At 43.5% G+C, this 26,303-nt stretch overlaps 1 protein-coding gene across 17 annotated transcripts in view; it reads left to right on the top strand.

Annotated features, from left to right (window-relative positions):
• rapgef1b (Rap guanine nucleotide exchange factor (GEF) 1b) overlaps positions 1-26,303 on the top strand; it is a 63,791-nt gene that overhangs the window by 30,674 nt on the left and 6,814 nt on the right. For 2 of the 17 annotated variants that reach the window (XM_034237043.1, XM_034237031.1), the window contains exons 2-18: positions 1,510-1,655; positions 2,607-2,785; positions 5,472-5,628; positions 8,922-9,010; positions 9,468-9,623; positions 10,627-10,677; positions 11,176-11,290; positions 12,395-12,581; positions 13,546-14,067; positions 15,476-15,678; positions 18,892-19,053; positions 22,272-22,421; positions 22,994-23,086; positions 23,943-24,028; positions 24,803-24,908; positions 25,539-25,614; positions 25,852-25,936. In XM_034237043.1, coding sequence (XP_034092934.1) covers positions 1,510-1,655; positions 2,607-2,785; positions 5,472-5,628; positions 8,922-9,010; positions 9,468-9,623; positions 10,627-10,677; positions 11,176-11,290; positions 12,395-12,581; positions 13,546-14,067; positions 15,476-15,678; positions 18,892-19,053; positions 22,272-22,421; positions 22,994-23,086; positions 23,943-24,028; positions 24,803-24,908; positions 25,539-25,614; positions 25,852-25,936 — 2,563 coding nt within the window. Of the gene's footprint in view, positions 1-1,509; positions 1,656-2,606; positions 2,786-5,471; positions 5,629-8,921; positions 9,011-9,464; positions 9,624-10,626; positions 10,678-11,175; positions 11,291-12,394; positions 12,582-13,545; positions 14,068-15,475; positions 15,679-18,891; positions 19,054-22,271; positions 22,422-22,993; positions 23,087-23,942; positions 24,029-24,802; positions 24,909-25,538; positions 25,615-25,851; positions 25,937-26,303 lie in introns of all 17 variants that reach the window. The other 15 variants (XM_034237032.1, XM_034237029.1, XM_034237044.1 and 12 more) reach the window with 12 other exon arrangements.

Raw genomic sequence — 26,303 nt, 5'->3', positions numbered from 1 at the left:
GGAAAGATGGTCATCAATAGCTGAACAATATTTCTTATTCTTTTCTCTATTACTACTCTTCAAAACTGCTATGTTCATCTTTGTTCCTAATCAACTGGGAATATACTCAACTATTTTATATTTAAATAGGCTTCATGTGGATATTTAAATAGACTAATACTGTAAATGTATTTTATACTTGACTTACCAAAATTCATGCAGTATAGATATGTTTGTATCCAGATATGAAATGACCTATATCCTGATTTAAGGTTTTGTCTTCATAGCGTAGGATTGAGTGGGTCCAGAATATCATGAGGTTAGCCAACGTCCCTGCATTTTTGCCAGGAATATGTGAAAAACAAGGTCAAACAGATAGCATTATGGGAGACTAAATTCATACGGAGGCAGCTTTGCAATCATAAGCTCACCGTGTGCTCTAAAGCTTTGCCAGGATAGCAGCAAAACTGGCTAACTCAGGTATGTATGGCCTAAGGGCGCGAGAAAAGACATGCTCACACTGTCAGCCCTCACTGATATTCAGAGTGTAGCTGATGCAGCACAGCATCCCCTGTGGCTGCAGTACAGTATTGATCCAAACAGCTGTTAAGGGGGGGCGGGCGGTAGTCACCTTCTGCAGGGGCTTCACTGCGTCCAGTCACCAGACTGACTCTGTAAAAATCTCTAATGTTTTACCTTTTTACTCTACTCATAGTTAGAATACAAAATGGATAATGAATGTCTTCTCGACAAAGTGGTGTTGTCCTTATGGTGAAATAACCAGGCTGTTAAAAGTGAACAAAAAAATGACATTCGTCTTGTTTTCTAACATTAGATTAAAGCTGACATTTATGTAAGACAACAAATGTGCCTGTCATGTATATGCGAGTGACTAAACTTGTTTGCATATTAGGAATGAGGTCAGATGCAGATTGGTCCTGTGTGTGCGACGCATGTACAGTATCTCTTTTACTTTATTGAATTAGAAACCTGTAACACAGCATATATGTTTTCTCACAGCCTGAGGGGTCATGTATGCTTCTTCTCTTGTTTTAGAATCGGAAGGAAGCTACACTGGTTCTCATCAAGCTTTTTAATGAGACACACACACACACCCTAACCCCCGTGTGTGTGTGTGTGTGTGTGTGTGTGTGTGTGTGTGTGTGTGTGTGTGTGTGTGTGTGTGTGTGTGTGTGTGTGTGTGTGTGTGTGTGTGTGTGTTGTGTGTGTGTGTGTGTGTGTGTGTGTGTGTGTGTGTGTGTGTGTGTGTGTGTGTGTGTGTGTGTGTGTGTGTGTGTGTGTGTGTGTGTGTGTGTGTGTGTGTGTGTGTGTGTGTGTGTGTGTGTGTGTGTGTGTGTGTGTGTGTGTGTGTGTGTGTGTGTGTGTGTGTGTGTGTTCCCCCATGAGGGCCATGACGTGATATCAACACTTCACTGTTCTTGCGCAATTTGTTTTGATCTCATTTCTATTCCCCCTGAGGAGTCACTAAACCTGACCGCTCTTCTTGCTCTGTTTTCCCTCTGTCCTCAGACTCGCAGCGGTCCCATCTGTCCTCCTTCACCATGAAACTGATGGACAAGTTCCACTCTCCCAAGATCAAGAGGACTCCATCCAAGAAGGGCAAGCAGCTGCAGCCCGAGCCGGCAGCCAAGAGCACCGAGAAACCTTCCAACAAGGTGTGTGTGCCGGGAAATCCATCTCTTTCCCACCTTTCTCCGTGTGCTTGTGAGACGATTGTTTTCCAGTTTAGTGTTTTCTGCTCCCATTGTTGTTTGTGTGTGCGTGAGTTTCCCCGCTGGTTCCCACAGCTTCTGGCCGCGGTGTCTAAACTAGAGCAGGTGTAAACCTATAAAGGCATGAATGGAACGGGCCGCTTCCTGAATGAACTGCTCCGCTGGCTCTTAAGGCTCTCTGTGTAATGAGTATATTCCCCAGCAGCCCATGCTGTGAGAGAGAAGCTGCTGTAGCCCCAGGATGGCTCAGGGCCACAGCACTTGATAGATGGATCCTCTAACTGCAGGCAAACTGTGGTACTACTAGAACCACAGGAGAGAGCTCCGGCTGCTGTGAGGGTCTTGATATGAAAAAGTACAGATGTACTGATCAATCAGCAATCCCTTTGCTTGAGCTGTAATCGGCAGATCAATCTCAGATATAACCGTTTTTGTGCCGGTCAAATGCGTGTCTGGCCGCTTTCAAAAGTGAGGAATAAATTCAAATATATTTGTATTGTACTTCATTCCTGTGCATGTTGCTCCGAGTTAAGGCAGTGACTGACTCTCTTGTTCTCTGGGAGTTGGAGTTGATCAAATATAACACACATAGAACTTGTAACAATGTAGTGATACATACATAGTTTTAGAAAGATAATGAATGGATGACTCCTTAATAGAAAAACCTTTTGTTTTCTTTTTAAACGTAAGATAGCATATTCCATTAAAGTGTGTATGCTGTTCATTATAGTCCCAAATAATCGAATACCTGAATTTTCAGATCAGATGTTAAAAAATCTGAAAAAAAGAGATAAGGGTGTTCCTAATGTTCCTCTGAATACTCGGTTCATTTAGTTTAGCATAAAGTTGTTTTTGTATTACCTGCGATTCTGAGGTACTTTTCTGTGTTGTTAGAAGGTGAGTCGGCTGGAGGAGCATGAGAAGGATGTGGTCAGTGCTCTGCGCTACTTCAAGACCATCGTGGATAAGATGGTGGTGGAGAAGAAGGTTCTGGAGATGCTGCCCGGCTCTGCCAGCAAGGTGCTGGAGGCCATCCTGCCTCTGGTGCAGGTGGAGGCCCGGATCCAGCACAGGTGGGTCCGAAGTGAAATATAAATGCTACATTCAGTCACAATCCTGTTCATCACCACGTAGGTCTACATTTACGAGGAAAGAAGAATACGTTGCTGTTTTTAAAAGGAGCCAAAAATAGCACGATTATAAAGAAGACTATTTTAACAAATACAAAATAAAGACAATATGTACACAAAATATAAATATACAATAAACTGAGTACAGTTCATTCAATTGAAATATGACAAACACTATAATTAAGTGGAAGCTGAGCTGTTTATTTAAAAACCTTCATTCCCACTTGCCCTTATGATTCATAGCACAAGATAGATATTTTTAAATGTATCTTTAGGTCCTTATTTTATGTATTTTGGACATACTTCAACCTTTACACATTTATTTACCAAACGGGAAGTTTAAAAACAATCATTCCAACTAGGTATAGCTTCCCGATTGCTGTCCTATTCCCGGATGTATGTAGATTTAATAACTCATCGTGTACCATTTGTGGTTCCATTCTCATCATTCTTGCCTCCTGACGTAGCTGGTATGCAAGCAGGACATGTGAAAACAAGTGTGAGGAAGACTACAGTGTGTTGAGTAGCTGGTGAAGATTGATAATATGTTTTGACAGACAACATCCTGGACTTTGATGCTGAAGCATTTCATTTATGTTAGTCAGTTTGTATGTGGTATGTTTATCAGAAATGTTACCTCCGAGGTAGAAAGACTTCACCTTGCAGATATACACACAGATATTTACTCTGTGTGTAAAGCAAATCCTTTCTTTGTTAGTAACCTTAGCTGCTGACATTTGTTCGTGACTGTCGAGACATGTTGGGACTCTCTGTCTTCGTCTCCCATCCGTCAGTACAGATGAAAGTATGGAGGTCAGAGGACAGATTCTGTGTCTCACAGCCCTGTGTTTAGCAACATTGATGGATTGCTGCTGCAGCCCTGAGGAGAAACTTGCATTTGGGATTTGACCTCAGTCTAACGCAGTCAAACCTCGATAAATCACCGTAGAAGTTCATGTTTTTTTGGCAAACACGCTACTGTACACCATGTTACCACTGTGTGACCAAGAGGAATGTTACGCTCACGTGTGAATAAGTTCGTTTTTCCATCGGCTAAACATGCACAGTGCACCTCAGTGTTCCAGCGGCTGCTGTGATTTGAATCAATATTTGAAAACAAGTAGGTCAGCAGTGGGTGTAACTCCTATCCGCTGTCCTGGCACACAGTGGTGAGTTGATTAAAGTGCTTATTTGCCAAAAGATTAGTGTATCCCACTCATGTCTGCAAACCGTGGTCCCACTGACTGGGGCTCATAGCTGCAGACTTTATCATGCCACTATTGCTATTTGCACGGCCAAGTACTAAACTTAATTTCTCATACTCGATTTATTTCCATTTAATGCAAATGTATACTCTTACTCCTCAACAGTTATCGGACAGCTTTAGTTACTTTTCAGATTACAGTGTTGCTGTCCATTAAAAAACAAACGTCTCCATGTTTGCTCAATGATTGTTTGTGATTAATTGAAGGGTGAAGTTTCCCTTTATGTATGGGAATTGTCATATTTCTTAAATGAAATATAAAATGTAAACGGGACTCTGGATCAGCTGAAAAATAAATATCTTTAAACTGAAGACAGGGCTGTCTTTCTGAGACAGGTTGACTTTTTTAGACATATTCGGTCCTCACAGGACAGAGGCAAAGCTACAACCATATGATGATCTTATAGAATATGATACTGATTACACATGGCACACTTCTTCTTGGGTCAATCCTCTCCACCCCTCCAACTGCTCCACTCTCCTTAAAATCCCCCCCGTTCACCCCCCATAGCTGAGTCGTCTCCCGCTCGTTGTAGAGACAGTGGAGAGATGTTGAAGCTCTGAATCAGCCTCAGCGTGTTGCTGCAGGCCTGAGCCACACCTTGGTCTGAAAGCACCTCTCACTGCAGGCAGGAACAACACCCACTTCCCCGGGTGATTCAACATTCTTCTGTCCACACCACTGAACTTATCCCAACCCCCCAGCCAGCTAGCCTGTAGGCATACCTGAAGTTCCCCCCAAATGTCCCTTATATATGCAGTTGAATGGCTGCTTGATGGATGGAAGTGTATCATACGTGTGATTTGTGTCACCTCCTCTCTAACATGTGCTTGTCTCGTAGATTTTTTTCCACACCTCCCTGTTGTCCTTTTTCTTTTATTTACGAGGAATTTGCTTTAGGGGAAATAAAAACAAAGACACAGAAAGAAGAATCTTTTTTTTTTTTAAAGGAGCAAAAAATAGTACTATTATAAAAAGACTATTTTAACAAATTAAAACAAAGACAATATTTACTCAAAGTATAAATACACAAGAAACTGAGCATAGTACAATGAAATTAAATATGACAAACACTATATTCAAAGTTGAGAGCTGTGTATTTAAAATCCTTTATTCATACTTGCCCTTATGATTCATAGCACATTCATATTTAGGTTTTTTCTAATGTATTTTGCACATCCCATTTATTTACCAAAAATGACATTTGAAAACAGTCATTCCAACAATATATAGCTTCCTGATTGCTGACCTGTTCCCGGTTTAGATGTAATAACTCACCTTGTACCATTTCATTTATATACAATATACAATCTGTGGCCATGTTTCTTACTCTCACCTAGCCTACTCTAACCCCCTTTCCATAGTTCGGCGCTGTCTTCCTGCCATAATCGCGTCTATCAGAGTCTGGCCAACCTCATCCGTTGGGCGGACCAGGTGATGCTGGACGGCATCGACCTGGAGGACAAAGAGAACGTGGCGTCGGTCACCAGCGTCATCAAAGCCGTGCTGGATGGAGTGAAGGTAAGCCCTCTGCTGATGGAGGACATGATGTGGACCACCTGTTTAATGCATTAACATTGTGCACATCAAACCCCTGAGTGGAAACCGCTTCATTTGAAAACTTATCCGGAAATGTTGCAAAAAACGCATTAGAACTTGGCAGAAATTGAAAAGTTGGTGTATTGATACACCAGTGGACGAGAGGGTCGCCTCCCTACGCCTGCGGGTTATGGGGGGGAAAACTCTGACTGTTGTGTGTGCTTATGCACCCAACAGCAGTTCAGAGTATACGGCCTTCTTGGAGACCCTGGAAAGAGTCCTGTATGGGGCTCCTGAAGGGGACTCTTTAATCTTGCTGGGAGACTTCAACGCACATGTGGGCAATGATGGAGACACTTGGAGGGGCGTGATTGGGAGGAACGGCCCCCCTGATCTGAACCGGAGTGGTGGTTTATTACTGGACTTCTGTGCTAGTCATGGATTGGCCATAACAAACACCATGTTCGAACATAAGGATGCTCATAAGTGTACGTGGTACCAGAGCACCCTAGGCAGAAGGTCCATGATCGATTTCGTTATCGTATCATCGGACCTGAGGCCGTATGTTTTGGACACTCGGGTAAAGAGAGGGGCGGAGTTGTCAACTGATCACCATCTGGGTGGTGAGTTGGGTCGAGTGGCGGGGGAAGCCTCTGGATAGACCTGGTAAGCCCAAACGTGTAGTTCGGGTGAACTGGGAACGTCTGGAGGAGGCCCAAGTTCAGGAGGCCTTCAACTCACACCTCCGGAGGAGCTTTTCGGGCATTCCTGTGGAGGTTGGGGACATTGAACCAGAGTGGTCGGTGTTCAAAACCTCTATTGCCTAAGCCGCGGCGGGGAGCTGTGGGTCTCAAGGTCCTAGGTGCCTCAAGGGGCGGTAACCCCTCGAACCTCCTGGTGGACACCGGTGGTCAGGGAAGCCGTCCGACTGAAGAAGGAGGCCTTCAGGGATTTGTTATCCCGGGGGACTTCCAGAGGCAGTGGACAAGGTACCGACAGGCCCGAAGGGCAGCAGCCTCATCCGTGGCCGAGGCAAAGCAGCGGGTGTGGGAGAAGTTCGGAGAAGACATGGAGAAGGACTTTCGGGCGGCACCAAAGTTGTTCTGGAAAACTGTCCGACACCTCAGGAGGGGGAAAGCAGGGAACCATCCAAGCTGTGTACAGTAAGGATGGGACGTTGTGACCTCAACTGATGGAGTGTTAGGGGCGTTGGAAGGAACACTTTGAGGAACTCCTGAACCCGACAACTCCGCCCTCTATGTTAGAGGCAGAGCTGGAGTATGACGGGGGATCAACACCAATCTCCCGGGGGGAGGTCACTGAGGTCGTCAAACAACTCCACAGTGGCAAAGCCCCGGGGGTGGATGAGATCCGCCCGGAAATGCTGAAGGCTCTGGGTGTTGAGGGACTGTATGGTTGACACGTCTCATCAACATTGCGTGGAAGTCGGAAACAGTACCGAAGGAGTGGAAGACCGGGGTGGTGGTTCCCCTTTTTAAAAAGGGGGATCAGAGGGTGTGTGCCAATTACAGAGGCATCACACTACTCAGCCTCCCCGGGAAAGTTTACTCTAAGGTACTCGAAAGGAGGGTCAGGCCGATTGTCGAACCTCAGATTGAGGAGGAACAATGCGGATTCCGTCCTGGTCGTGGAACGACGGATCAGCTTTTTACTCTCGCAAGGATCCTGGAGGGGGCCTGGGAGTACGCTTATCCGGTCTACATGTGTTTTGTAGACTTGGAGAAGGCGTATGACCGAGTTCCCAGGGAGTTACTGTGGGAGGTGCTGCGGGAGTATGGGGTGAGGGGGTCTCTACTCAGGGCCATCCAATCTCTGTACTCCCAAGGCGAGAGCTGTGTCCGGGTCCTCGGCAGTAAGTCGGACCCATTTCCGGTGAGGGTTGGCCTCCGCCAGGGCTGCGCTTTGTCACCAATCCTGTTTGTAATATACATGGATCGGATTTCGAGGCGTAGTCATGGGGGAGGGGGTCTGCAGTTCGGTGGACTAAGGATTGCACCACTGCTTTTTGCAGATGATGTGGTTCTGATGGCTTCATCGGTCTGCAACCTTCAGCACTCACTGGATCGGTTCGCAACCGAGTGTGAAGCGGCTGGGATGAGGATCAGCACCTCCAAATCTTAGGCCATGGTTCTCAGCAGGAAACCGATGGACTGTCCACTCCAAGTAGGGAATGAGTCCTTACCCCAAGTGAAGGAGTTCAAGTATCTCGGGGTCTTGTTCTCGAGTGAGGGAACAATGGAGCGTGAGATGGGCCGGAGAATCGGAGCCGCGGGAGCGGTACTGCAGTCGCTTTACCGCACCGTTGTGACGAAAAGGGAGCTGAGCCAGAAGGCAAAGCTCTCGGTCTTCCGGGCCATTTTCGTTCCTACCCTCACCTATGGTCATGAAGGATGGGTCATGACCGAAAGAACGAGATCGCGGATACAAGCGGCCGAGATGGGTTTTCTCCGCAGGGTGGCTGGTGTCTCCCTTAGGGATAAGGTGAGAATTTCGGTCATCAGGGAGGGACTCGGAGTTGAGCCGCTCCTCCTTCGCGTCGAAAGGAGCCAGTTGAGGTGGTTCGGGCACCTAGTTAGGATGCCACCTGGGCGCCTCCCTAGGGAGGTGTTCCAGGCACGTCCAGCTGGGAAGAGACCAAGGGGTAGACCTAGGACCAGGTGGAGGGATTATATCTCTTCGCTGGCCTGGGAGCGCCTTGGGATCCCCCAGTCAGAGCTGGTTGATGTCGCCAGGGAAAATAAAGTTTGGGGCTCTCTGCTGGAACTGCTACCCCCGCGACCCGACCACGGATAAGCGGGAGAAGATGGATGGATGGATGGTGTATTGATACAAGAAGCGGGGCTACGAAAGTGCAATGGAAACAGATTTAGCAAATACATAATGACGTACATTAACCTTGTGACTTCAACCCATACTGCTCTTCTTCTTTCTGAAGAAACTGAGAAATAGCCCTACACAGATATGATGTAAACTTCCTCACATTCATACATGAAACTAACACAAATGCCATCATTCAATCCAGTTTTCTACATTGTTTTTTTTGCCTGGCTCTATTATAATTATTTAATTTATTCCAACAATTGGATCTCCCTTCTTCAAACAAGCATTCGTACGCATTATTTACCGCACTGATTGTGTTGAAATGTGTTTAAAATTAGCAAAACATTGAAATAAAAATCTGGCTACTGTTGTAAAAACCCTCCTGTGATGTTTTTGCATTAGCAGCAACTGATACTGGCTTTTTCTTCAAACAGGAATTGGTGAAGCTGACCATAGAGAAACAGGAGCAGCCGTCGCCCACCACCCCTAACAAACCAGCCCCACCCGCTCCCCTAGCAGAGAGGTGAGTACCCAGCATGCCCTGCAGAATAAAAACACAGATTGCGGTCGAATTGTCAACAAATCAGCTCCTATTGTCTTTTCCTAAACACTATTCCTTGACCTCTGTGTGAACAGGGTTGAGGAATAGTGGCTAGGAGAATTCAATAGGACTTAGGAAAAGACGACCAGGCTTCAAGAGAATCCGACTGCACTGACACTATCAGACGTGTTTATGATGCTCCAGCGGATATTATTAATATGCGTCTGCTGTGACGCTACAGTTCTCTGTACAGAGGACTACTACAGCGCACATAGATACTTTGTACCGAGCGTTCTTATGGTGTTGTTCTATGTGGGCTTTATGAACGTAGACAGCAGTGAATCATATATTCTTTATTACCAAGGTTGAAATACAAAGTAGAACTCAACCACACACTTGCAGTATTCTCCTGACTCAGAATGCTTTCTGTGTGCAGCAGCGTGTCGTCGGAGCTGCCCTCCATAGGTCTGGAGCAGGAGGTCCCCCCTCAGACGGCTCCGGCTGCCCCCCCTGCAGAGGAGGCTTCTGAAATACCAGAGGAGGAGGTGGCCCCTCCCAAACCCCCCCTGCCTGAGGCCAAAATGGCAGAGCTCAGGTGAGGACGACACACACTTTAATATTACAATCTGACCCATCGATTAATTTCCGTAAAACTGTGGTACAACAAATCTCACTAAAGCTTCCTCTTTAGTCAAACAGTGCTGAGGAAGTAGGACCTCGTGTAGCATTAGTGATGTCTTAAAGGTTCACATTTTTGCCAAGACTGAGTATGAATATTTTTCTCAGTTCAAGGTATAAGGTTTACGTTTTTCAACAAGCATCCTGGACACAATTCATGTAATCCACAGCATTATCCCAACAATCTTAGAAATGTGGTTAAAACTGGAACAGAGATTATACAAAAACAAGCTGGAATCACTTTCCCTTACTTTTGATAAGAACCAACAATATTATCACGGAAAGGACACATTGTATCATTCATAACACTTACTTTTTAGTTGGAAACAGTCTTAAAATAAAAACTCACAAGTCATACATTTAGGTATTTTTGCATAATTAAAGGATTCATTATTAACATCATTTTCTGAGTCTGTTATTTCTTACGTGATCCTTCCAGTATTTTTCAAATCAGGCTTTATTTCTCACATCTGTACCATAATGTCAAGCTAGCCGTTTTTCAAGTCAGTCATATGAGAATATTCACTTTGATCCTGATAATGGCATGACGTGTCCACAGAAATGTTGTGACCCTTTGCACTAAAGCAGAAGTGTCTATTCTGGAGATGTTCATCACTTTGAATAGAGGAATGGAACTTGTTTTTAGAATTCTCTGACAGGTTTCTACAAATAGCAAAAGGGGAACAATGTTTTTAGGTTGTGGGTAGAGGGAGTTCCATAAATGTCTTTCATTTTCCAAAAAATATTTTCTGTGTATTGCCATGACTTTCAGACTCCTGAAAATCTTTCATAATTCCCACACTTGACACTTTAAAAATAGCACACTTTTTGTGGTTTGCTCTGTCCTTTCCTTTCTTACTCTTTCTGCCATCTCTCTCAATTTGTTCCCTCTTTGGTTTCCCTTTGGATTCTGGGAACAGAGCACAGTTGAGTGCTGGCGCGGGCCAAAGGAGATCCTCTCAGAAGGAGAAGTATGTTAGCCCTCAGGACCACCTGTCTCCACCATAACATCCCACCCTAGACCCGCATTAAGCTTCTGGATTGGATGTTTTTGACTTGCATGGTTGCATCATCCCAAACGTTGTGTTATCCCGGACTTTCCCTGAAGAACTCAGCATCCAATCAGAATTGCGGGCGGTGCATGAGAGTGTGTGACTGACCCGATGTGTTTCTGCTGGCCTCCATATCATGGTGCCTTGTGTTCCCCGTATTAACTCACTGATTTCACGTTTGGAAAGCAGGACGGCTCCATGTCATATCTGAGAGAGGCTAACATGAAACACCCTCACTCTCATCTCACTGCTCCACTGGTGGGATGACAATGTGTGTGTTCATGTATTCATACATGGATCTGTGTGTGCATACATGCCTGACAGAGCGTGTTTTGCGTGCTTGCCTGATTGTCTGTATTGAGTTTGCCTCTTGGACATATGTGTTGTTTTATTCTGCTGTTTCTCTTCTGTTATTAGCCCTCCCCCAGCTCTCCCCCCTAAGAAGCGGCAGTCGGCCCCCTCACCCACGCGGGTTGCAGTCGTGGCCCCGATGAGTCGCGGCTCCAGTTTACCCTGCAGCGTCCACAGACAGGTGAGGGATCAGGGTCCTTTATAGCAGCTGTCCCAAACCTTTTTTGCACCACAGACCGGCTTCATGTAGACAATATTTTCACCAACCGGCCTTCAAGGTGTGAAGTTAAATAAGAGGAAGTAAAATGATAGAGAGGCGTGTGGTGCAGTGGGGTTGTGCGTTGGGATCAGGGGCGCACAGGTTCAAACCCCACTGCAGTCAGTCTGTCGTTGTGTCCCTGAGACACTTCACCCCAAAGTGCTCCTGTGGGATTGCCCACAGTATTGAGTATGTAAGTCTCTTTGGATAAAAGCGTCTAACAAGTGACATGACATGTAATGATACGACCGGCATATCAACAAATACAAGGTGCATGAGAAATACAACTCAGTGTTTCCCCTATATACAAATATATATAAATCTTCCCGGGCGGGCATACCCCCGGACCCCCCTAGAGGATGTGACGTCCACCCCCCAATTAAAACATGTTCATACAATACTGAATACATTTGAAGCCATTTTGACGTATATGACCTATGCCAATACGTTTCTGTTTCTGTAGTGTATTTGCATTTTGTAGAGATTTTTCATTTATTCTTTATATATAAAATCTCACCTAGGGCAGCAAATTGGCTCGAACCGGCCCTGGTACTAGGCCTCAAGAGCCTTTCTTGTGCTGGCAGACACATGGAAACAAATTGGCGGGGCGCACTTCACACACAAAATTCCACGCGCTCCGCGCTCACATTATGATGGGCCCACGTGCCTTAGCACCGCTGCTATGACTCCATCCTAGGGGAAACACTGACTCACCATTACACAGAATTAGTGGAATAACTAATCTTGTGTCTCTGCAATAAGCCGCTCCAATATAAGGGGAGACAATGACACCTGAAGTAGTTTCCTTATGTCCAGTCTCCTCCGTCATTTAGTTTTCTCGGGATATTCTGCATTGATTTTACAATATATAACATATTTCAGACTGATAATCAATACAATATGTTTATATCCACGGACCAGTGGTGGGGGAACACTGGGTAATAGGGTACCTCCAGTACCTGTATAAAATAAAGCGCTAAATGTTTTTTTGATAAAATAAAACGCTAAATGTTTGTGTGTGTGCAGCAGCAGGACTATGAGCAGGAGTTCCTGCAGAGGCGGTTCTCCGGGGGGAGCCAGTCGTACGGGGGGGACTCTCCACGCCTCTCGCCCTGCAGCAGCATGGGGAAGCTCAGCAAGTCGGACGAGCAGCTCTCCTCCATGGAGCAGGACAGTGGTCAGTGTTCTCGTAACACCAGCTGTGAGACGCTTGGTAAGGCTACGGAGACAAAGCCAGTCAGGGTTCCATGACAAATCTGAATCTAGCATCAAACACGATGATCTGATCCCAATCAATTCAACTCAACTAGGTGCATCTATCACCGCTGTGAACCTTTATGAATGACTACACTAAATATTGGATATTAGATCTGTAATTTGCTTTGTTGGTTAAGAAACAATATGTATAGCCTAATTACGGTTCACAAAATCTGTCATGGTGGCATGTGACCTGAAATGAGCAGCTGCGAGCCGAATAAAGGGGAGATGTTTGCTGCGGTTTTATTTTAGATCAGCTGCCACCATGGTTGATAGTTTTTCTTTATATTAAGAAATATTATTATTAAAAGCAGTTTCTAGGTTATAAGTAGGCAGGGATTAAGCTTTGCTTTATTCCATATATCCTTTTGGTACCACTGACTTGGTGTTTATAACTCTCAAGAGTTGTAAATAGATTTTAAAGTTTAAAAAAGTACTAATGTTCATGCTTACATTTACACTTTGTTTTAATAAAACTCCTAACACATTACTATTTAGTTGATACTTAGATATATTGCTATGATTCCTCCTGAGTCGTCACTCACAGCGGCATCACAAGTGATTTTTATGATATATTCTCAAACTAAACACACACTTTTTAACACCAGTTTACAAAGAGAAAATTGACCAGACTATAAACTTAACAGAAACTCAGTGACAACGCGTCATTTTGAACGCAGTATTCCCTGCTGGTTATGTTTACTTCATATTTTCTACCCTGTTCCCTAGGAGATTCTTCATAAACTGAGTTTATCAAATCAGGGTATTCTGCCAACAGGGAACCAGATCCAAAACTCTAAGAACCCAACCCTTGACAAACCTTTGTTAATGTGCCGTTATTATTTCCCCCCCTCACCTGTTCGGTGAGGGTTAAATCTGAATAAACGATGATTAAATGGCGCCTCTTCTCCCCTGCACAGACAACACAGAGAGTTACGACCCGGACTACGACTTCCTGCACCAGGACCTGTCGGCGGGGGAGAACCTGCCCCCCATCCCAGTGGGGGGGTGCCTGAGCCCCCTGCCCGAGTCTCACAGCGAGTCCTCCTCCCCCGTCCCCGGACAGCACCCCTCACACCCCCGCTTCAGTGCCCCCCCTCCCCAGCAGCAGCCAGAATACTGGACCCCCCAGACCCACCACCCCAACCCCCTGCTGTTGTCCCGCCTCAGTGCTCCCCCCGCCCTACCCCAGAAGAAGCGCCGCAGCACCCCGTCGCCCTTCCCCGACGGGGGGTCCAGGGTGCTGTATGAGCGGTACCCCTCCCAATATGATAACCTATCAGAAGAGGAGCTGCACCCCACGCCACCGTTCCCCCTCTTCACCCCCATCTCCCCCATGCCACAGACAAACGGGGGGGTGTTTGTCTCCCAGTACATCACCGGCGAGAACGCAGATGTTGCCTCTAGCCCCCCCCCACTACCAGAGAAAAAGAGCAGACACAGTAAGTGAGGGGGGGTAGTTCATACTTTTAAGAGTAAACTCAAGACCCAATCTTTTAATTTGGCTTTTAACTGAATTGTATTTTATCCTCATCTTATTTCCTTTTCTTTTATTTATACATTTTTTGTGTTATTATTTGACAGTCCTGCGTTGGTATTAAGTGTTCTTTTGAATCACAAAGCTATGTGTACTCTGGTTATTACCTGAGAAGGGGGAGATAGTATTATTTGTAATGTTTGTAATTGTCTGTTTGGTTTGTGAAGCACTTTGAGTTTGCTATGTGTATGAAAAGTGCTATATAAATAAAGTTTGATTTAGATTAGGCATGTAGGGAAGAATAAAGGAAGGGATGAGGTGGACGTAGGAAGCCACGGTGGGATGCATTGATAGTAAATTAATTGAAGCGTAGCTCATGTCAAAGAAATATTCCAGTGAGAATAAAAGCAGGAAGTGAAAACCAGGAAGTGCTACAATGGGCTTGGCTGCAGGGGCACAGAGGGCAACATGTGGTCATTTCCTGTCACACCCGATACATCACTTCCTCTCAGGCTACTGTATTATGTCATTATATACAGTCAGCCCTTCCTGAAATACTTCTGTATGACTACATTAGGGTGGGCAATATGCTTCATTTAACCACTGAGTTCCCCAAACTCTCTTAGCTGTTAGAAGTTGAATATACACTATAAACTTCTGAATTCAAGTTTCTCTCTCCCTCCAAACTAAGAATAGCTTAATTTCCTTGTTTACTAGTCATAAAAACACTTTTTACAAATCCATAGATAGTTTATTCTCTTTTCAGAGGCAGACCATAACATTTGTAAAGGATGACCAAAAAAACGACCAAAAAAATAATAAATATTATTTTAATGAGATCTTTTGTCCAAAGTGGTCATGTAAAATAGATAGGTGTTAATTGGAGTGGCATTATGGGAAATGTAGGATTTTGTGTTTTCGTAGCTTGACCCATATAGGGACAAAAGGTTGAGATAGCCTTTGTCACTGCGATTTTTTTTAACGTATTTTCTTTTACATATGTAACTTGTAAGGCAAGGCAAGTTTATTTATATAGCACCTTTCAACACAAGGCAATTCAAAGTGCTTTACAAAAAACGAAAGACATTAAGAAAATGGCATTTAAAATCAGTCATTAAAAAGAAAAGATAATAAAATAAACATTAAAATAAAAAATACATGGATTAAAGTTACAGTGCAGTTTAAGATGTGAATAGTTCAATTAATCAATTTGTAAGTCAAATAATTAGAAGGTACATACTGTATTTAACTTGAATACCAAAATGTAATATATACATATATTTAGAAAGCAAAATGCTCTGATGAAAGAAGTCAATTAATTACTTTGTTGATTGAAATAAATGATAAATGTTGACCAATCTTTGCCCCCCCAGTCCTCCAGTACATGCAGTTTGTGGAGGACTACTCGGAGCCGCAGCCCTCCATGTTCTACCAGATGCCGCAGAGCGAGAGCATCTACGAGCAGCGCAACAAGCGCTTCCAGGAGGTGTACTGCTTCAACGACTCCTTCAGCAGCACCGACTCGGTGCACGAGCCCGTGCTGCCCCCCGCTCTGCCGCCCAAACAGAGGCAGCTGGTAAGAAACGATCCATGGTGCAAGAACCAGATACTTCCATTTTGTGCCATTTCTTAAAAACTGTATTCAATTACGTTACAATTATCATCCAAAAGGACTTGCAATAAGAGCGTGAGGATATTCATTCACAACAGCAAGACTCCTTCAAGTTCATTAGCTTGAAATGATCTAAACAGTTTTTAAGAGCTGCTGCTTAAGATTCAGAATCAGGTTTATTACCAAGTAGGTTTACACATACGAGGTTTTTGCTTTTGAGTAAATGGTGCATACAATAGCGTCAAATAAGCTCAAATAAACTAACAGTTACCTTGAATGAGAATTTCGCAAGTGAGTTGAAATAAATGAATAGATACAAATAGTTTACTTTCAGTGTTGCTGCAAATGAAGTTTTGTTCAATATTTCAGTTCATCTTTATCAAAATGATAGACCAAAACTTGATTAATTTAAATGATTTGTTAGAATAATGTGTCAGAGTGTTCGTGCACCAGGTGAACACCCTCTGCAGTGACAGCTCTGTGCTTCCTGCTGTATTCTGGCTCAGAGAGAGGGGCAGAATGCAGATTGCTTTCTGAGGCTGAAGTACATTCCCGTGGTAATCCGCATCAATTTTCTCTCGAGCCTCCTGCTATCTTGTTATCTCTCTCACCTTTTCAGCCTCCCCCTCTCGGCACTCTCTCTGACTTCCCCCTGTTCTGTAACCAAAGCAGACATGTGTATGTACTCGGAGGTGTGTGGTAGTTAGCGGGAGATAACGGCGGCCTTTATCAGCTTCGTCAGATCCAGTCCACATATCTTAATGTGGGTCAGTGTCTGGGTTAATTGAGAGAACTGTCTCAGAGGGGGAGGGAGGGGGGGACACCATGTTCATATGAGTTGAGTGACAATTAAACATTTATGGTACAAAATAAATATTGTTTTTACAGCTAAGTGATGCCATGAGTTCACAATTTTGACCAAGCATAGATACATTTAGCTTATTGTTATTTCTTATTAGGTGTTTGTGTCATCATTTTGTCTCAGTGCTCTTCTAGTATACAGCTGGTAAAAGTGTACCAATCACAGATTAACACTGAGGTTAGCTGAGTTTTAGGGGATTAAAATATCGATAGATTACGCTAATAGATGTTGTGTAACTTACTTATGTAGTCCCCCATACTCAATGTAATGGATCAATCTAAATCGTTTTTAAAAATCCAAAGAATCTTCTGTTGTATTTGAAGGTGCATGATATAAAGAAAGCCAAGAAAATAAAAAGCAGAAATCATGAAACAAATTGGGAATAGAATACGATAACAATATAAATTAACAAAAATACTATAAAAATGATATTTTCAAAACATCTTAATTAACACAAGAGCTTTGCAGTTTTCAGAAGTGGTGGTTTTTTGCAAGTAATGGGAAAAGGTTTGCAGTATAAATAGTAAATACTTAATAATAAAAACGTACTAAATGAAATGTAATAAAACCTTTATTAAAATACAGGTATATTTAAACCTCATTGCTCATGTAACTTTTGTTTTTCTATGGGTCATGCTAATGTTGCACTCCCCTTCTTCACTGTAATCAATGTACCAGGGCGAGCTGTGTGAGCCTCCTGCAACTTCCTTCAAAACAAGATTTGTAGTAGACGCCTTTAATAGCTACGTTGGCAACCATCCATAAAACCACTATGGTCACATATGTTAGGTTGAAATATACCAGACATGACCTTTACTGAGCCCCGCCGTAGAGCCACGTACATTAGCTTCTAAAACGTAAAAGCATTTCAAGAGCTGGTGCAACAGCATCAAATAAGCTATAGTAAACTAATAGAGTTACTTTAATAAAGTGATGTTTGCAAGTGGGTTGAATTTAATAACTGGATTCACATCATTTTGACTGCGATAGCAACGCTGTAATTAAAATGTCCTTAAATGTAGACCAAATCTTAGATTCATTTCTTATAAACTGTATTAAATGACGTTAGATCTATAATCCGAGAAGACTTACAAGGAGAGTGAGGATATTCATTCAGAACCGCTAGAATCCTGCAAGGACATTAGCTTTACATAAGCAAAAGCTTTTTTAAGAGTTGCGGCATCAGAATCAGGTTTATTACCTAGTATACACATACCAGGAGTTTGCTTTGGTGTAAATGGTGCATACAGGGACAGAACACAACAACACTAAGCATTGCATGTTGGGTAGATGACCTGTAGTGTGTCACATGAGACATCACACAGAAACACCCTTCCCTATTCTCTCACTAATGCCTGCCGTACACATGTGAGGGTGACAAATGGATGTGTGGTGTCCTGAAGCTGCAGTGGTGCTGTGGACAGTGAACAGATGAGCTCCTCTCCAGGGTGGAGCTGCGTGTCCAGTAGAAAAGAGACTCAGCAGGCCACCTCAGAGTCTTTCTCTGTGCTTTGTCCTCTCTCTGCCACCACAACTGTGTGCTTGCTCCTCTGTGCCCCGCTTTTATTTTTGATCATTCTTGTGTGCGAGCGTACTGCCGCAGCAGGGCCTAATCTGGCCTGATGTTTTGGACTTGATGAGCTCGTGGCCCAGTGGAATAAGCCGGTTTGCCTCCTCCATAAACCCATGTTCCAGGCTTACACGCTTTGGCGACTTTACATGGCTTTGCTTAAAAAAAAAAGAAGTCATTTCAGCTGCTGTGTGGATAAGGAGCTGGGTGGAGAGGGATCATATTGGCCCTGCTCAGAGCCTGTTGGCCTGGTTTCTGGAAAGCCTTTAAAGCTCGGGATATTTCAAGAATTGGACATCATTGTGTGAAATCTGTACATGTTATATGTCCTTCTAGTAAGTAAGGCCCTTTAGAAAGAACTTGAACATAGTAGGCCGGCACCATTTGGAAAAAAATCACTTGCAATCATTTGTTCCAATATTAGAATTGCGATATGATTTGTGTTATTAGAGAGAATGGGCATGTTTGATTCTTTGGATTCCATTTGTAGGTCGGGACAATTTTAGATGAATTGTGCAGCCCTAGTTGCACTTCATCAGCAGTGTGTGAGTCCTCGTCAGCTTTCACCACTTTACTGCTGAACTTTGATTAAACCTGCTCTAATTCACTCTTGCTTCCTAGAGTAATCAACTGTCCTCTTCTCTTTCTTTCTTTAACACCCTCTCTCTCCTCTTAACCCCCTATTTCTCTGACTTACTGTCTTTTCTACCTTTTCTTCTTTCTTCCTCTTTCTTTCGCTTCTCAGGCCTCCCACTCTTCCTCCCCCTCTTCCTCCTCCTCCTCTTCTCTCTCCTGCCACCTCCAGCCGTCTGTGGCGGCGATGGAGGAGGCGGGCTCTGGGCTGGGCCTCAGCATGTCCGTTTCTAACTCCTACCTGATTGGCCAAGCTTCTTTGAACACACCCACGGTGAGTCCCCCCCCCATCCCTCCACCTTCATTTCTCCACTCGGTGTGGGTGCTGTGTGGTTCTGGTGGTCCGGGGGAGGTTGACCTGTGTGTTCTCCATGTGTGATGCAGTCTGTTAATCTCCCCTTTGGGTTTCTGCTCGGGGGGGCAGGGTCCCTCAGGGCTTGGTTGCTGTGTGGTCCTTTGTTCCGCTCATCCGTGTGTGTGTGTGTGTGTGTGTGTGTGTGTGTGTGTGTGTGTGTGTGTGTGTGTGTGTGTGTGTGTGTGTGTGTGTGTGTGTGTGTGTGTGTGTGTGTGTGTGGTGTGTGTGTGTGTGTGTGTGTGTGTGTGTGTGTGTGTGTGTGTGTGTGTGTGTGTGTGTGTGTGTGTGTGTGTGTGTGTGTGTGTGTGTGTGTGTGTGTGTGTGTGTGTGTGTGTGTGTGTGTGTGTGTGTGTGTGTGTGTGTGTGTAGTGATGTATACATGGTGTGTGTGTATAACCATAGTCCATTATTCGATTGGTCAAATGACAGAAAATAATCTGCAATGATTTTATTAGTAAAGGCGATTTTTTTCAGTTTCTCTGTTTTACGTCTTGTTAAACCAAAAATGTTTGTTATTTTGGAGTTACAAAATAACAAAAACATCTTTTAAAGACATCACCTTGGATTTTGAGCTATTATGATGTACATTTTCCCTATTTCTGAAATGTTACAGAACAAACAATGAATCAGAAGGCTTTATTAATCCCAAGGAAACATTGGGTTTCGTGACAGTTGCTCAATTTTAGAATGAAAAAAAGAAGTATGTGCAATAAAAAGATCCAATAGAATAAAGATGTTTATATAAGCATAATAAGTTAAATGTAGAATAGAAGTTAAAATACATTTAATAGATTTTAAAAATAGTCATCAGTTACAGCCCTAACTTTTTGAACTCGGCATTAGATGTGATTTTCTTTATGTGACAGGTACATTATGTGACCATTTGCCAGTCAGACAGGAGCTGTGTGTCTGGAGCAAACGGTCCAGATATCACAGGTGACTGTCAGGCCTTTGGTCGAGGATTATAACCACAGAGCGGCCATTTGTTGTTCTCACAGGAACGTTTCAACCAACAACAGGTCCTTGTTAATGAGTTAATAAACACTGGTTAGTAAATGTTATATTAAGCGCCCAACCAATCAGTGAGAAGCCTCATCTCGAATGTCAACATTTACATTTGAAATAAATGTTCAAATTGAATTGTTTTCATTTAGTTTCTAACCTGGTATTTCTGCACAGGTAGTAGATGAAAAGTAGACTACATTAATAGCATTAGTACTGTGCTATTTTTAGAAACAGATTCCAGTGGTTACAGGATTGTTTCAGATCTCTGTGATCCAAATATTTCCAATAATTGAGAAACTAGAGAAATTTGAAACGTGATTTTATCTAGCAAAATATGCATTTCACTGCAGTCAAAAGAACAATTTGATGTCCTGCTTGTATCCACTGACAACTTAAAGATAGTTTATTTAAAAAAGGGACTTTAAATGAAATACGATGTATCACATTATCAAAATCTAGGATTTCCTTTGGGGATTTCTATTTCTTTAGGTTGGCGTTGTCAGCATTCCAGTCTTCATTATTTCCACCTTAGCCTCTACAAAAAGACATTTGGTCCAGCTTTAGCTATATCCTAGTGACTTATGGCCTGACCCAGCAATGTGTTACAGTGGTTAGTTTTCAGGGGGGTGACCCCGCTGTGTGCGAAGCACCCAAAGGTTCGGTGTGTGTTTCCCTCAGGATCTGTGCAGAGGAATGCAGCTCCAGATGGACCTGATGGAAAACACATTCCTCTCGTTTCTGCTCCTCTTCCTCCCTGTCCTCCTCGTCTTTTTTCTCCTGATCAACACACTGTTTCTCCTATCTGTCTCGTCTACTCTTTGCCGCCATGCTGTAATTTCCCCCTTGCAAAATACACACACACACACACACACCTCCTGGTTGTCTGTTTCTGTGGAATGCCTGCATTCCTCAACTCCTCCGGGCATGATGTTTTTTAAGGGGAAGGTTAGGGATGCCAGAAAAGCTGCTTTGCATATGTTGAGTGGAAAGGGAAAGACTTCTCGGTAACATGTGATATTGTGATGTGTGTCTCCCCCTGTGTGTGCGTTGCTAGTACAGACTCTATTTACCACAAATAAAGAGGAGAGTGAGGCCTGGATTTCCCGCTCATCCTGCGTGTCTGTGCATGAACGTGTGTCTGTGTGTGTGTGTGCTTGTGTGTGTGGTGTTTATCAGTGATCTTTGTATGGTGACTGTGCTGGTATGCTGAAACGGGGCTAATATGAGCAACGTGTTGAAACAGGTTACTGCTGCCTCCCTGCAGACAAAACACACACACACACACACACACACACACACACACACACTCATATTGTTAAGACATCTATGGCCTTTTGTGCAGCTTTTTAAATGTAGACTTTTATATGAACAATCCTATTACTTCTGGTAAATAATGTCTTTCATAGTTTTTGGGTAGCTACGTTTTTACCACATACATTTGAGTCCAGTTTTACAGTAGAATGTAGTATTAGTAAATCTTTCTTTTTGCTATTTCTTTTAGACAAGATGTTTCCCTCTTATGTATGTCAGCAACTGCAATTTAGTTTTTATTTAGACATCAAATGATATTGACATTTTCAGTCAATCCAGTCCAAAATCACAATTGTGTATCTTTGATCAACCTTATTTTACATGAGATGTTATGCTAACATTATCTGATGAGAAACACAGGTTCAATGTTTAAAGATACAGCTTGGCTATTCTGAGTCCTCCTTATTGTTCTCATCATTGTTTCTCACTGCTGGTCCGTTATAAAAAAACAATCTGCCTCGCCAAATGTGCAGAAATATGTCAACTCTAGCCGCAAACGTGATGCATTATATTATAGTAGCACAATTGTCTGGACTGAGAAAAGGACAGAGACCGGCTGAGGGGAAGAGACGCTGAAAATAAAAAAAGACTTAGTATTATTTGATTAATTCTTCTTTTGTCAACAATAATGTATGTTAACATCTTCACAGTTGGTTTTTGGGTGGTGCATTTCATGTTCAGACACATGGGTGTTTGAGAATGAGGTGAAGACTTATTTCCCCTCCACTGCTTCAGCCTCTTTTCCTACCTGCTCTATCTTCACCTCTCTGGTCTTTTACCCTTTTTTTTTGTCCTGCTTCACTTCTTTCCACCAATCACAGAGCTTGGACCAGGTTGCCTTGACCAATGCCACCATTCTGGATGGCAGTGGGGGGGGCGGGCCCAACGGTTCCCTGGCCGGCTCAATGGGCTCTGTGGCTGTCTGTCTTCCTTCTGAGTCTTCTCTTACTGACTCGCTCCACACCTCATCGGTGAGCTAACTAGAGGATATGAACCGACTCTCAGACCAATGATAAACCCTGATCCTGGATCCCTTCCCTTAGCAGATTGCTGTTAGCAGTTTGTTGCTCAGATGATACGTTAGTGACATATTCAAAAGCCACAAACTATCTGCAGTCTGATTATTGGTCTTTTCATAGAGCATGATGCACTGCATGTTCTTTAATGCCAGTAAATACTATCGCCTTTACAATGGATGTGCGCTACAGTGCCCCCTGGTGTTGGTGATGATCACCGTTACAACACCAAAACCTCAGCTAGCCGCTTCGTCTTCTTATTTAAATACAGAGTGGTGCAGACTGTAGTCCGACCCGGGAGTTGGCATCCCATGGGCTCCCTTGTCAAAATGCCAAAGTCAGGCTAACAACCAAAAACACGTTTTAACAAAACGTTCACTTTGAGACGAGGGAACCTTAAGTGGTCAAATGCTAACTAATTCCCCGGGGACTCATTCCTGCACCGCTCTATTCACTTTTCTGTAAGCAAACACTGTGTGCCCCCCTCTCTCCCCTTACGGGTTTGTGTCCCTCCTCTTTTCCCGTAGAGCGAGTGCGCAAACGACGAGGGCGGGGAGGGCGAGTACGTCAACTTGTACTCATCCAACCAGGCCAATGGGGAGCTGCCTCGCTCCCTCAGAGTAAGTAGCTGCCCGCCACGGGGTCGAAGGTCAATTCCATTCAACTGGTGCCATTGCTTCAGGAGTGTGAATCAATTTTGAAATGCGGCGAGGGATTTGAAGTGAGCAGAGCCTGTTTGAGTGGCAGACTTCTGTTGCAGCTCTCATTGATTCATCTCTCCGAGTGATGGCACTGAAATGGAATTTGAATGCAGACAAACCTGACCGAGCATGAATTCAGAAAGGATGTGTGTGTGTGTTTGTATGTGTGTGTCTTCTGATGCCTGGCTGGTGATTGGCTGTCTCTCTCTCTCTTGCTGCACTTCCATTGTAACAAGTATTTAACCTTGTTCCGATCTAACACCTGACATGTCGCCGCTCCAAATCGGATTCTCTAGGGTTCACCGGTTTTCAATTTTCAATAACATTCCCCTATAACTGCTTAAGTGCACTTGTTTTACAGCGTGTGTGTGGTTGTATTCCCATGGCCAGGGCGAACTGTCGGGGGGTGTTTTAGGTGTGCTGGGAATGTAAGTGAGGGCAGAAGAGACGATGTATGGGTGTGTGATTGTATTTTTAGTTTTATTTGGTACAGATTCAGTGTGTATGAGTTCTACCCTCTTGGTGTCTTTCTGTTTTGGGTCTCATCTTTTGGGTCTCGTGCTCGCACTGAGAAAAAGCTGCATTGTGCTCAACATAAAACAACCAAGTAGTAGTACTGACATTTGTCCATTCATCTTCCTTCCACCAAAAGTGGTGCATGCACTGGTGGTTCATAATCCATATCCAGCCCTCTCACTGCATGGGACCATTCATTAATGCTGTTCAGTGTAACCTAGAATACACATGTTGATTATTGCTGTTCCTCCATGATCAGGAATCAATCACAGCTGACGATGTGCTCCAGGATCCCTCCCCTCAGATCCCCTCCACCAATAGCAAAGAGGCTCTGGACAAGGAGAGGTGAGAGATGTAATGTTTACACCTTAGAAATGATGTACACTAAATGCTACTCCCTCTGGACAGTAGGTGCTATATTAATATAGTGCTTTGAAGTTGGTGTAAAATAAATCAAGATACTAGAAATAATGCAATCCGTTTTCTGTCAGATGTCAATCAAACTGCAGCAAAGTCCAACTTAAATCAAAATGTTTTAGTTGAACATTTTGTGAATGTATACCAATGAATATTTATATATGTTTTTTATTATTAGTTTTTCCAAAGGATTTGTTTCATTGTTTGAAGAGATTTATAGAGCAAACATTTATGAACAAATAAATGCATTCAGTTTGACTTTTACCTAACAAGATACCAAATATATATATTTTGTATAGCTTTTGTTCCTGAAGCTGAATCACAGATGCATTCTTTCCAGTCTCCAGCTTCTTTACTCCCTGTGGACTAGCTTTGCATTGTGGGAGAATAGTGAAACAGACAGACCATATTGAGTATACAACATTTTGTCACTTTAACTTAAAAGTTGGTTATAACTACTTTGTAGAGCTACAACTATAAAATCAGACACAGTCCGAATCCCAAAGATATTTAATTTACGATCATATACAATGGAAAACACATACATTCCTTATGCGAAAGAAGCAGATTAAACACTGACTAAAATGAATCAGCGTTTCAGCGTATGCAGTGTGGCTTGGGACACCTCTATATTCCATGATATCTCAAAAAGCAATGAGTTTTTCTATACTGATAACTAGTGTGTGTGTGTGTGTGTTTAAGGAGACAGAAGTCACCAGAATCGGCTGGCAGCGATGAGGAGGACGTGGACGAGCTCTCCCTCATCGACCACAAAGAGATCATGAGCAGGATAACACTAAAACAAGCGGTAAGAATACCCTCCTGCTGAGCTGTTTATAGAATGTGCAGCAGCAGCAGCACACAAAGCACATCTATCCCGTTAGTCCGGCTGGCTAAAGGTCACTGTGAGTCAGTCAGATGTGAAATCAGATCCTGAGCCGCTCCACTGAGAGCCATGCTGCCCTCTGGAGGTCAGCGTCTGGAACTGCACAGCTTAAATGAACAGACCTCTCCCCTTCCTCCTCCTCCTTTGTCCCGCGTGCTGCAGTCTGACAGACAGATGTGTGAAAAGGCTCCTCTCTGCAAGGTTAGGGGCAATGTGACGCCACTGGTTTACAAAAAAGCAGATTGGAAGGGATCAGAAATGAGGAGGAGGAAGAGGAGGAAGATTCATAGCCTTGGAGACAGATTGCAGGGCTCAGGCTTTCATTACACACAAGTCTGACTTTTTCTTCGTCATCAGAGGAGCTGCTGCAGGACAGGAGGAGGTGGTGGGGGGGGGGGGGGGAGCAAGACATAAAAACAGGCAGAAGAAGGAAAGATGCAAGCTACATTTTGAGCTAGACTGCATCACCCTTCCTCACATCTAACCAATGGTCTTCTCTCCTGTTATTCCTTTTCTCTAATTCTTCGTGCTTGCTCTGTTTAATTCCCCCAGAATGACGACGGGCCTGACGTCCGTGCTGGATCGGGAGATATTCTATTGGTGCACGCTACAGAAACAGACCGCAAAGGTACAGCTCAGTGTGTGACTGCACAGCTTTGACAGGCACGCATTTTATATTCAAAGACAGAATGATATGCATTCATAGAGACTGAATCTGTGGAATGATGTCTTATTACTTTTCTAATCTCTTCGTATGCGTAGCATTTTAAATAGCCTTCAGTTGTTTGCAATGTGTCAGTTCTTCACATTTGATGATGTGTTTTCAGAGCTCTTCATCTGAAATGTCTCTCTTTTTTCTTGACAGATCTTGTTTTGTACTGTGAAGCCTTTCTGACTACGTATAGGACTTTTATAACCCCAGAGGAACTCATTAAGAAGCTACACTACAGATATCCTTTTCAAATCCGTCCGCATGTCGCTCCAGGCTTAATGGCTGTTTAGTTGCCGCTAGCAGAACGCTGGTTTTACTGCCTTTGTCTTTCAGCTCTTTAGTTACACATGTTCATAGATGAGACCTCCAGGAACAGGTAGAGGGATAGTATTCAAATATATGAAATACAAATCATTAGTTTAACATCAACTATAATACAATATAATAATGCAAATAAAAAAGGGAATGGCAATAAATGGACATCTCAAATCTAAGTTAAAATGTTAAATACAATTTAATAACAAAAATAAATATTATAACAAATTGAGAATTTAACTGAAAATAGGATAAAATAAATCGATATAGATTCACAGTGAAGGTCACAA

This window comes from Gymnodraco acuticeps, unplaced genomic scaffold, assembly GCF_902827175.1.
Source record: "Gymnodraco acuticeps unplaced genomic scaffold, fGymAcu1.1, whole genome shotgun sequence".
Lineage (NCBI taxonomy): Eukaryota > Metazoa > Chordata > Actinopteri > Perciformes > Bathydraconidae > Gymnodraco > Gymnodraco acuticeps.
The sequence above is the reverse complement of the archived record's forward strand: the minus strand, read 5'-3'. Positions and strand labels throughout refer to the sequence as shown.